Source organism: Hippoglossus hippoglossus, chromosome 15 (genome assembly GCF_009819705.1).
Source record: "Hippoglossus hippoglossus isolate fHipHip1 chromosome 15, fHipHip1.pri, whole genome shotgun sequence".
Taxonomy (NCBI): Eukaryota; Metazoa; Chordata; class Actinopteri; order Pleuronectiformes; family Pleuronectidae; genus Hippoglossus; species Hippoglossus hippoglossus.
Genome location: NC_047165.1, coordinates 1472589 through 1485088, shown reverse-complemented (window position 1 = coordinate 1485088; position 12500 = coordinate 1472589). Strand labels below are relative to the sequence as shown.

Genomic DNA, 12500 nt, shown 5'->3' with positions numbered 1-12500 from the left:
ACAGGCCCAACACTGATCTAACACACAATTAATGCACAGCTGAGATCACACACACACACACACCAGTGCACACAGGTCACTCACACACTCAAACACTTTATCTACCTATGCACACATCACAGAACCACCACCACACACACACAGTCCCTATTTTGTTATTTAACAAAAGCACACACCTTACTACAAGACACTCTGTGACAGAAACCCACACCCTGTGCCAACAAGTCCACGGCACAGAGGTCCACCTTCACAATGTGGGATATGTAAATGCACACGGTGGATAAACAGAAAGTTCAAGGAAACAGAGCAAAAGAAAGAGCTCTCCCTCTAGTGCACACTCGGTTTATTCTGTTCCCTTAATGAGCCACTGTGGTCTCTCTCTCTCTCTCTCTCTCTCTCTCTCTCTCTCTCTCTCTGACACACTCTCTCTCTCGCTCGCTCTCTCCTGTGCAGGATGTAGATTAATTCAAAGCTTAATTGTTTAGTAAATTGAATTTTCCACATTCTATTCTGCCTAGCTTTAGCTAAAGTTCTTAAATCTGCCGCGCCGAGCCGAGGGAACCCTGTTTGTGAGCCGTGCATACCTTTTTTTTTTTCATTACCATTTTTCTTCCCTCCACCACCCTAATTCACCGTGAAAAGATTTTCCTTGCTGGAAATTCTGATTCCGCTATGATCGGTGAGGCATTCCAATCCAATGCATTCTCATTGTGCGGCGTCTAAGATGCGAGGGGGGCTTCCCTTTCTCGCTGTGCCAGGCCCCACATCATACAAGCGCTCATGCAAGAAATGTTGCCCTGCCAATTCATTTGCAATAATAAAGAAAATGGTTAAGGTTGTTGTGCTTTGCCCCCCCCCCCCCCCCCCCCCCCTCCCACGCTCTCTTCTTTCCTCACTCTGAAATACCTTTTGTGATGATATGGATATTTACTTTTCACTCTGTGCCAGCGAGCGTGCAGGAATAATCACATGTGCATACTTAACGCCACAGACATAAATATCCAAATAACCCCCCCCCCCCCCCACACACACACATGCACTCTTCGGTGGTGGTACATCTGAATCAATGATGACAGTTGGGCTACTTCATCCCCCAGAATGCTTTGGTGCATCTGTTCTCTGCAGTTGTTTTTCTTTAACACATTTTCCTCGACACATTTTTGACCTTTGCGACGGAGGCTGCTTCCTCGTGTTGAAATCGGCGAGGGTCCCGTGCGCCGCAGCAGCGAGGTGGCCTCTAATAGGTCCGGACACATTCTCCCACCCGGCTGAATGCTGGCGGTGGAGCTGTGAGTGAAAGGGGCTGAAAGCTATTGTAAACTCTTGTTTACTTTGGTTTCCACTGTGACTAGATAAAGCAGGAGCAGGATCTGCCCCTCTGATAACCAGCCGAGCAAGTGCTTGCCAAACTACCTCCGCTCTCCCGGCTGCTCTCCACCCCGCTCCTCCCCTCGCTGCAATATTAGTACTTCCAAAATGAAAGGAGGGGGCTGATAATGGTATGCATGGTACAAAAAAAAAAAAGCAAAAGACCCCCTCCCTCCCATTCTGCTCTGCACTCCCATTCCTCCTCTAACTCTTCACAATAGACAAAGAAAGAAGAAATAACCTTATAATTGCTGAAGGGGGTGAGGGAGAAAACTGGATTTGGTCTCTTGAGTAAGTGAAGTATGCTACAGTGAATAGCCGTCAGGTACTCTTCACCAGGCTTTTTAAAACCGATGGGTTAACCTCATGGAGACAACCAAAGATAATTACATGTTTGAGATAATTACCAGAGCTTTCAAAGTCCATTTAGACGACACTCGTGGAAACTGATTTTCTTTCTGATTTTCTGTCTCCGTGGCCTCCTCCACTTCAGCTCTCGCTTGTTTACTCTCTGTGAGCTGAAATCCAAACAAAAACATTAACTCCGCTGCCCTCCCCTCCGCGCTATCTCCGTCGTGAATGAAAAGGCGGGCGTAATTTCTTAATGACATGTTTTGCTGCGGTTTCTTCGTTAGCCTAGCTTGACTCACAGCCGCCGCGCTGGGACGTTCTCCCCTGACTCCTCGGAGACGGGCTGTTTGTGGCCATTGTCAGAGGCTTGCAGGGGGTTAAGAGGGAGAGGAACTTTCCATTAGCTAAGTACACATGTGTTAAGCCAGGTTATTGTTTACTTAGCCAAAGAAACCACAGCAGGCCTCAGGGACAGACATGGCCGCCCATCATAAGTAACACGAGATACTCGCCAAGAACTTTATTTGCAATTGGGATCTTGTGGCTATCACAACAGAGTGTCCGTGACACAGTGCGGCTCCGCTCGGCACCGGCTTCCAGCAAACGAGTGATTTAAAAACAACTGATAAATCAAGCAGAAGAATCCAGAACCTCGGACAAGTAAACAAATGCACTGCGGACGTCTGAGGATATATGAAGGCTCCGGACGGCCCTTTTACTTTGAAGTCACTCTGGCCTTGATTTGCTTAATCAGAATCACCCCTACTTGCTATTCCACCACAATAATGAAGAGGCTAAGAAACACACAAGTCACGTGGTCGCCTCTTTGTATCACTTGTTGAATTCTTCACAGCCGCCCCACATTCACTCCCCAATGGAAAAAAAGAGGGGGGAGTTCAGGAGAGGGGGTTGGGGGTGGGTGAGGGTGTAGAGGAGGGAGGGAGGGAGGGCGGGAGGGGGTCAACCCTCTCCCCCATTCAACTACAAAAGCAGCTATTACCAACAATCACCACGATGGTTCAAAAGTTTGTATTAGGAACAGCAGCGTGCCACTGTAGGAGAGAGAGGGAGGGAGAGGGAGAGAGGGAGAGCGAGCGGCTGCTAAGTCGGGTGTAACTGCGTCCATACTTCAACGAGAAGCGGATAGATTAGCGATAGCGGTGTACTGATTAGGAAAATTGTGGCTGACCCCGGCGGTCAGGGTTTCCATTGAGCGCAGAGGGGTGGGCAGGGGTAGGGGGTCACTCTTTGACCGGCGGAGTTACCTAAACCAACACTGCTGGGCCTCAAAGACCTGGAAACAAGCACTTGTGTGGCATCACAGTGCCAATTGTTAGGAGAAGATACCGCGATAGTGCTATCAAGAGTAAATTCTTACACAGTGACCACAACACTGAGCTCACACAGGCCGGGTTTGTTTAGTGTCCGGACATAAAGCAAAGAGCAACAGAGTATTTTAGATCTGCACATTTTTCTTTTCACGTGATTTCAACAGCAAACAAAACAATCACCCCCCTGAAAAAGTCAGTTGTACAATTTAAACAAAGTCAACAGATCCACTGCCGATCATTCAGGATCATTTAAGACGCTCTCACGTCCACAAAAAGTCTGGTGCGGAATATTTTTCAAGGAGATTTCAATTATTTCCAGCCCTGCTTCAGCCTGCGTGGCTCAATCAAGTAGAGCAGCTCTTGAGACTCGCAGTGAGTCCTCAGCACCATTAGTAGTGTTTTGCTCTACAGTGGAGAGTCGGGCCCTCGGAGTTCATTAGCAAATTGCTGCGCCCCTCCCCTCGCTCTCTGTGCAATTAAAGGCAACTGTGCAAATGACGTACGGCGGCGTGGAAATACCCCCGTGCTCCTTCAGGCCGAGGTGAACATGTGTTCCGGGCAAATTGGGACGGCAATCAGCAGAGCAACTGACACCACACTTCAACAACAACAAGAGGACGGAGAGACGGAGACGTGTTTCGGTGAGGACAAGAGCCGCTGCAATATTCACTCAGAGTGTAACTGTGGCTTAATGTTCATGTACAGTGGAGCTCAGGGCAGAAGGTCTACTGGGGCAACGGAAAACCTGCTGCTGGAGTAAAGAAATGAGGCAAACATGGTGGGAAGCTCTCCAGGGAGCGGCAGGGAAAGGGTTAAGAAAGTCCAACTGGTGCTAACCAGTCACTCCACTCACATAGCACCTGAGGGGGGTGCTGCATTTATCAGGCCAGTCTCAACACACACATGCACACACTGCAGCCTACACACAAACACACACATACACATATATGCATACACTTGTAGACAGATGCATGCACACAGCTAGTGCGCACACACACACACACACACACACACACACACACACACACACACACACACACACACAGGGAAAGACACACAAACACAGGAGGGTGAGCCCAAACTGGCTGGGCTGCATTCACAAGCCAGCGCAGAGCCTCTCTGACTTCTTCACCTCTCAGCTATGCTCTGCTTTCTTGTGAAAGGGGCGCTCGGCGCTCCCTCCGTACTCGCCTGCCTCACAAGCTAAACACCAGCACAATGTAAAGACATGTAAAGAATATTCTGAAAATTACTCTTATGACGCAAGGCTGCATAATGCAGCAACAAAGTCGGTCGTTGTTGGATTGTTGAGTTTAATAAATTCAAAGTATTTTTTTCTCCTCTGACATTTTTTTTTCTCCTCTGCTACAGTCGCCTCACTGGAATAAATTGCTTTATGAATAAATGAGCCTGCTTTCTCCATCTTGTTAACATTGTTCTTTGTGCAAATTCTGAGCATTTTTTTCCCCCAGTCCACTTCAACTTTATGCTCGAGGGCATATATTAAAAATACATATGGAAAGAGATAATGCCCACACAACGCAAATTCGTTAAGGATGTCACAGCCTAACAACTGCAGATAAGATGTCACACAAAAATAGCCCACAAAATTCAAAAATATATATTGTGCAGCGAGTAAGTCATGAAGTGCAGAGCCATTAGAGTGACAATGTAAGCAGTGAGCCGCGTGCACCCTCTCCCTGTTTGGATATGCCCATTTACACACAGCCCGCTGCTGTGGACGGTCTCCATGTTATCGTACTGGAACATCAGCCCATCCCTCAATATTACAACATCTGTCAAAAAGTTTTCTCTGCATTTCAATGCAAACTGTGCCTGTGGGTCATTTGTAGTTTTCTGTCAGTGTAAACATGAGCTTATGCGGTTTTGTCCTGAATTAACGATATGTAGGGACGATCATTATATTAAATTAGGCCATGTCTTCATCTTACAGTCAATTAAAGATCTGCATCAGTGCCCCGAGCACAACATAATTTCCTTCATATACCTTGAAACCCAAGGGTTTTAACACACTCCATTTCCACATCTATATAACAGAAGGCTTCATTCCATGTCCTGACCTATCTATCAAAAAAACTTTTGACAACTGAATCCCCAGGAGGAAACAACGAGCGGTTCAAACAGACACTTAAATGCACAAGTGGCGTCTGTGTTATTTAATTCTGCTTCTGGATTAAATGAAGTATTATCTTCCGGGTGATCTTTCTCATTTCCATAATCAGACATAAGGGCCAGGGGATGGAGGAGAGCCCCAGCAGCGGGGTGGGGGGTGTCCCCAGTCAGGCCCCAGTCAGGCCCCAGTCCTGCCATTGAGCCCAGGACATAAAAGCCGGTGGCCGTCTCTCTCTCTGAACTCAGACCAGCCACTCAACCATATGGAAGTCCACGGATTTAAATTATTTAGCCTAATCGCTTCATTGCTTTTTATGTCGGACTACCCAGCTAATCCCTTTAATTTGGACACTTGATTTTCTCTCTCTCTCCTCCATCGGGCTCCATACGTTCGAGCCGCTGATCTCCCATAAGCCTGTGCGTAAAGATGGGGGGGTAGTTTAACTTATTGATACATGCTCTCATAGCCTTCAACCAAGTGACTCCAGCTATTAATGGCCGAAAATCCAGATTTGCATAATTCTAATCATCGGTGGCTGTTCTGATTATTTACCGGCGGAGGGGGGGCAGTGGGGTCGTGCCTGTGCGCGCACTACAATGTCCCCGGAGTGCCACCAGCCAGTGGAGCACATAATGAAGGCCGCGGTTATCTGTGATATCTGCACAAAGGGAAACACTCCCCTAATCTACCTTTAATACCCGCTGCTTTAAAATAATAAAATTAATAAACGTCCTGGTCGGGGCTGGGTCTGTGCGCTGCGAGCGGAATAAAAAAAAAGAAGGAGGAGGAGGAGGAGGAGGTCTCGATAAGCAATGTGCACTCATGTCTGAGGAGAAACACCGAGGAGACGCGTGATGAACCGTGAACTCGCACAGTGGAGAAAGCAAAGGCACCTAAACCTCAGTGTGCAGCCATCAGCCATCAGCCATCAGCCGCTGCTCACACTCAGGCTCCGAGGAGAGCAGCTCCACTTTCACACGCACACAGACACTAAATTAAAATGGACATGAAACAGGTCAAGTTTATGGCGATGCTTTTCCAAGCTAATCTTCCCAGGTCGGTTCCGGGTTCACGTCTTAATGGGCCAATAATAGCAGCATTATTCAGAATTTTTCATTCCGATGGATGGAATGTAAAACGGCCCTAATCATATGCAAATAACAGCGCAGCGGAGTAGTGACCCAGAATAGCTGAATAACCAGCAGGGAGAACACACACACACACACACACACACACACACACACACACACACACACACACACACACAAAGGGAGAGAGGGGGGAGAGAGGAGGAGAGAGGGGGGGGGAGGGGGGGGGGGGTGTACCTGATCCAGGGCCACCGATGATCTCGTGATTTCCTCGGTGTCTGATTTGGAGCCGCCCTCCCTGTCGTCTATGACCAAGTCGATGGGCATCTTTCCTTTCAAGCAGCTGATGTACCGGTGACAGAAGTTATCACACAGCTCGTGTACCTGCGGGCAGAGGAGGCACAGGCGTCACACACACACACACACACACACTGAGAGCTTCACCCTCATCTTCATCAGCATCACTGCGGTGACATGTGCAACCACAACACACACACACACACACACACACACACACACACACACACACACACACACACACACACACACACACACACACGCACGCCACAGCAGCCTTTGACATGAAATTGGAGCCTAAACAGTTTTTACGCATTCTTTACGCAGCGCATTGTTGCTTCTAACATTTTAAACAAATAGTTTTAAAAGATTCCACGCAGAGTCGTGGCTGATCAAAGGCCACATGTTAATTTGACACTGTGATACAATTATTGGAAATAATCAAAAAAGTCACATTTTATTTCTCTTTTTTTTGCTGCCTCTAATACTTGTACAGTAGTTTGAGGATCTTTGGAGACGAGAGGAGAGACCCTGTGGATCCGTCCCCGCGCGGAGCCCAGTGCGCACGGGGGCTGCCGCGCGCTCCTTCCGGTCTGATAGCAACTTTATTTGGTTCCTTCTCCCTCCGCCTCTCAAAATAGAGATATCGTCCAAAATTGACAGTGACAAGAGGGCTCCGGGGCTCCGGGGCTGCCACGCACTCAACACCCGTGTGAGATTCACCATGGTGCCCCGGGTAGTGGCCATTAGAGCAGTGTGACCCGCTTGACTGACATTTAAGGTAAACTGTTTAATTTCGTCTACTACATTAGATTATCACCGCCAATGTGGCGCGTCCTGCAGCACGAGCAACTCAAATGTCAGCAGCGTGCACGCGCAGAAAAAACTTTTATTCGAGCTGCAGACTTCTGTTGGAAGAGGAGCAGTGCGCGCGCAGGGCTCGGTCATTAAACTGCGAACAGCTTTGATAAGGTTCGTGTTCATGTTTCATATTAAAGTTTAGGTTAAAAGGGCGGTGGAGATTTTTACTGTGGTGCCTCTGACACGGAGCCAAATCAGACTTGTACACCCACCATCCCTCGCCGCAGATGGCCGCCTGGGCCTTCTGCCCTCCACAAAGAATCACTCCTACCAAAGCCCACGAAGTTCGCCGATATGTTTCACCTTGCACGCAATCTCTGCCGACATTAAACTTCATTAGAACACGCGGGGAGATTTGGGCACAGAGATATCCGTTCCAGTTGTAACAGCTTGCGTCGTGATTAAGCGCGGAAGAGAAATGGCCCCATGATTGATTTTGACGCTAATTATAACCGACTCGCAAAAATACATTTATGCAAATAACAGCCCATAGGTCTGAGGTGGTGCAGTGGACAGAGGATATTACCTTCTCCAGCTCCAGAAGATGAAATCGTAAAACTTGGATGGCTTGAATCATCTGAAAAATTAAAATAACAATAAAAAAACGAGCTGCTCACATCTTTTGATATTAAACAGGCACTTTTCTCTCAATAAGTGAGACGAGAGAGAAAATATTCATGCGAGTATAGCTTTATGTGGAACTGATATTAAACTTGGACGTTATTGCAATATGGAGAGCAGGCATACGGTGCAGACATGGCGCGGCAATAAGCCTCAGAGTCAGAGATCTATTAGTGCTGAGGAAACCTTCTCCTCACATCACATTCACAGGAAGCTAAACTACACAAAGTAAAAGCACGAGGAGAAAAAAAACTTTCCAGACGGAGTTCAGAGGTTTGCGACAGCTGTCAAACAGCGGCCCTTCATGTGCAGATACAACCGGGGGCCATCGTGATATCAAACAGCCCCCGAACACGAACATCACCTCCAATTGGGCTTTTAGTTCTCAGCGCCACATGCACGGATCTCTGACGCAAAACGTGCAGCTGCTACACGGGGACATGTCAGGAAATCTTAATGAATAAATGATGCCTCTTACCAGATTATCCAATTCTGGATTTGATGAAAATAAAGGCTTTTCCGCCCGAATCTAAAAGCAAAAACAATTTTTTTTTTAATATAAAACACGTGAATACAAACTATTATAAAGTTAAACATAACACAGAATGTAACATTGAAATACAACGTGTGTGTGCTGGACATTAATTCTCACTTTACGCACAGACTTTACACTGTGCTAAATCAAAACATTTCTACAAAACGTGTCATTTTAATTTCTGCTAAATGCAGAATTAACTTGAAGTCACGAGCTCCACACTGTGCATGTGTAGGTGAGAGCCCCACCAGCCCGAGCATGCACGATTTCAAAAGAGGAAGGGGAAAAAAAGAAAAGAGTCAAACTCTCCTGACCTGTTTTGCAAACACTGCTATGTCTTCATTGAAGGATTCCGATGAACAGACGTCTCCTCCCGCCACCCCGGGCTCTCTGGGGGTGCACGTCGCTAATTCACATTTCTCAAAAATCAGTGCAAGCAAGGGGAACAGGGGGTGCCTGGGAACACACACAATAGCAAATGTCACCAGAGAGAACAGCGCCGGGGTCAAGACTACTCCGGGCTGGATTTAGCCAGCCATGCTACTCTCCAGCAAGTCGCCCGTGGGGACCGGGCTGCAGCCTCTGCTATTATATTATGCAGAGGCTGGGAGCAGGGCTGCGAACAGCGGGCCGGCTCCTGTGATTACATCTAGGCGCGCCTAATAGCATAAAAGCTTTAGAGTCAGTCAAACAATTTCTTGCACAGGTCTCAGTTTGGATTACAGGCGTGTGTGTGTGTGTGTGTGTGTGTGTTGTGTGTGTGTGTGTGTGTGTGTGTGTGTGTGTGTGTGTGTGTGGTGAAGCTGCAGGAGGCTGAACGTGCACGTCCAGTGTTTTATTTATTGTTTAAGGCATCAGAGCAAACAGCTGAACGCTTCGGTGACAACATGTCTCCTGAAAGTTGTGTCATCGCAAAGTGAAACTGTTCAGCCTCCAACTAATTCATGCTGAGAAATTGTTTTATTAACTTCTGTAGAAAAAAATAATAAATGAGCGTGCGTGTGTTTGAGATTTCCCTCAAACATTATACATTTTTTTTAAATTTGAAGAGGCCTGCAACGTTACACATATTTAATTAAAATGGTTAAAAGATATGAGGATATTATTTTTGCTCAAGTTTAAAAAAAAAAGAAACAAGTTAAATTCTAAAATAAAAATAATAATTCTACTTTGTCTGATTATTATGTGAGTGTTATTATTAAAGTGAGAAATACACGCTCAGTTAAATGGAGGACGTGAACCTCCTCAACGTGTCTGTTCTGTCTGTTCTGTTTGTCCACTTGTCACAGACATGTAGTAAACATGGCGGACGTTAAGAGAATCAAATGTGTACAACTGACAGAACATTATTTGCTCTCTCACGCACAGTGCAGCAGTTTGTGCTCCAGTGTTTCCACCGGGCTCTGACCCGGGTTTCTCTCCTGCCTGGGGACTCGGTCTGCAGCCTGGCGCCCACCCGGCTGCCCCCTCTGGGCCTGGGCCCATGAGACGCTTCCCCCGCGGACCGGGGGACTCGAACCTACCCGTATATAGCGTCTTTATCTCTCTTGAGAGCGTCGTTAACGGAGGAGCCCATGCTGGGGGGCATGGTGTTGGTGTGGGCGGTGTGCGGGTACTGGTGGGAGTGCAGCTGGGGCCCGTGGTTGAGGTGCACCGCCTGCATGGACCGGGCGCCGTGCGGGTCCCCGTACATGGTGGTCGGGATGCCCACCCCGTCCATCGCGTAGTGGGGCAAGTCTTCGTACTGCACACAACAAACACGCGGTGAACACACACGCACAGAAACACACCAGAGTCTGGTTAGAACTTTATAGAAAAGCACAAGTCTGGAAAACATTAGAAAGTTCTTCAAAGTGAGAGAAGAGACACTGGGAGACTGGTTCTTCTTTTTAAACAGTAAAGTAAAAAAATGTGCAAACTGGGAAATAGTTTAATTAATTTCCAAATTCAGTCGACGTGTTTTCTTAAATCTTATTAATTCAGAGTGGTTCTTTAATACAAGTGCACCGAGCTGCCCTTTTTCTTTCTTTCTTTAAAACTACTATTAAAAAAATTAGAAAACAAGAGAAATAAATTCCCCAGAGTTGTTTAATAATTTTTTGTAGTTTTCATGAAAACCCTGAAGTTTAACTAGAACATTGTTTACATTTTAAAAACTACAACACTGGTTCTAAAGAGCAGAAACTAGTTCTGCTCTCAGTTTATTAACAAGGACCTTTGTAGCTTAAAGGAAAAAAATAACATGAATTATTCAACATGTTTAAATTTATTAGGAGTGAAAAATACTCAAACTATAGTAGCACGACTCGGTTATTATTATTGCTATTATTTCATTATTATTATTAGTATTAGTATTCGAGTATTTTAAAGCCTGGTGTTATTTCACTGTGAACAACAACAAATGTCTTAAACTTGTTAAATACAGTGTTTTTTAATTTTACAGGCTCATAATTGTGCAGCATGTTATTACCTATTAAACACGCTGGGATTAGTTCACGCAGCAAAAGCAACTAAACGCGTGTTGTGACTTTTTTTACAGACTCTTTTTAAACCGGAGCTGGATTTTCTAACTTTCTTCACGTGTCAGTTCTGAGTCTGTGGGTGTCGGTGATTCTTCACGTTGTTGTTCTGCAGTTTATTAAACACGGAGCTGGTTCTTTACACCGCGGAGACTCCGAGTCCGCTTGGAGAAGCTGGAGGAAAAGTTTAAAAAAGTGGGATTGTTGAATTATTGATGTTTTTTCTCTGGAAGTGACGAACAAAAGCCCGATCACTTCGAGTTGAGGGTTCGGACCCCGAAGGCAGAGGGGTGCAGACCCCAGCGTGGAGCAGCTCCGGTGCCACAGCGAGCAGCTGAATGAGCCCAGCGAGCCTCCGTCTACTACCGAGCTCCGAACCCGCCGCTGCTCGGGCCAACTCTCCTGGAGGGTCCGAACCAAAACCTTGAGTCATCACCTCGTTACTGGAAACTCGCCTCGCTGCCATTTCGCTGTTATTACGCGTTTCTCCCACTTTGCGCTCGGGAGGACCTGACGCTGAAATTTGGGAATTTTTTTTGGTTTTGTTGACTTCGTAAAATTTGCTCGTTGTGAAACGTGGACGAGCCCAGCGCGAGGAGAAATGTGCAGATATGTTTTGCCTCCTCGCCCTCCCCCCCACCCCAGTTTCGCTTCCAGTAACTGGCCTGTCATAACTAATCTAAGCCAGCGCCGATGTGAGATATGATCACGCTCCCGAGGTCCCTCCACGGGCCGGTTCGTGGAGCGAGCGGGCAGCGGCCGCGCGTAACACCGTGCCAACACACGACAAACACCGAACTGTGCGTCCATGTGTCAGCAGCACGGCACAAACTTTCACCGCCGAGTGCGTGCGTCCGTGCGGGCATGTGTGTCATCAAGCCACGTTACAGCGCAGCGTTGCGTTCGAGCCCGGTGGACTTAGAGAAACTTTGCGAGGGGGGGACTGCCCTACGTACCCGTTGCGCCATAACCCTCCTCACTCCCTGGTCCTTCTTTCACTTGAGATAAATCCCCTCCGAGGCCAGGATGGAGACGAGGTGAAGAAAGAAAATCCAAACAAATGGGTGAAGCGGTGTCGGACCAAAAAATCCCGTGCGCCTTCCTTTTCCACGCTGAAGAAGCCAGTCCGCGCTTTTCTGCGCAAGTTGAGCCCAGGCGCGGCGCGTAGGTCCTCGGCTGTCCTCCTCGGGGGCAGCGGCGCCAGACTCCTTCTCCCAAAAGCCCGGGTGGAAATAAAAAGCCCCCTCACACCGAAGCGGCGACTCTCATGGCTTTCTGCCCCTCCGCCTGTCAGTCAAAGCGCGAGGGCTTGTCAAAAAGTACCGGATGAGTGATGGTCCGCCGCGCGTCTCCACGGGATCGGCACCAGCTCAGTGTTAATGGCCACAATCACAG

General features: G+C 47.5%; 1 protein-coding gene across 1 annotated transcript in view; it reads right to left on the bottom strand.

Annotated features, from left to right (window-relative positions):
- Positions 1-12500, bottom strand: part of LOC117775343 (homeobox protein Meis1) — an 80648-nt gene that overhangs the window by 67828 nt on the left and 320 nt on the right. The window contains exons 1-6 of the mRNA XM_034608423.1: positions 12062-12500; positions 10110-10330; positions 8901-9042; positions 8530-8580; positions 7957-8007; positions 6510-6656 (exon numbers count right to left, since the gene is read on the bottom strand). The exon at positions 12062-12500 is cut by the window's right edge and continues 320 nt beyond it. Coding sequence (XP_034464314.1) covers positions 6510-6656; positions 7957-8007; positions 8530-8580; positions 8901-9042; positions 10110-10330; positions 12062-12073 — 624 coding nt within the window. The 5' untranslated portion in view covers positions 12074-12500. The remainder of the gene's footprint in view (positions 1-6509; positions 6657-7956; positions 8008-8529; positions 8581-8900; positions 9043-10109; positions 10331-12061) is intronic.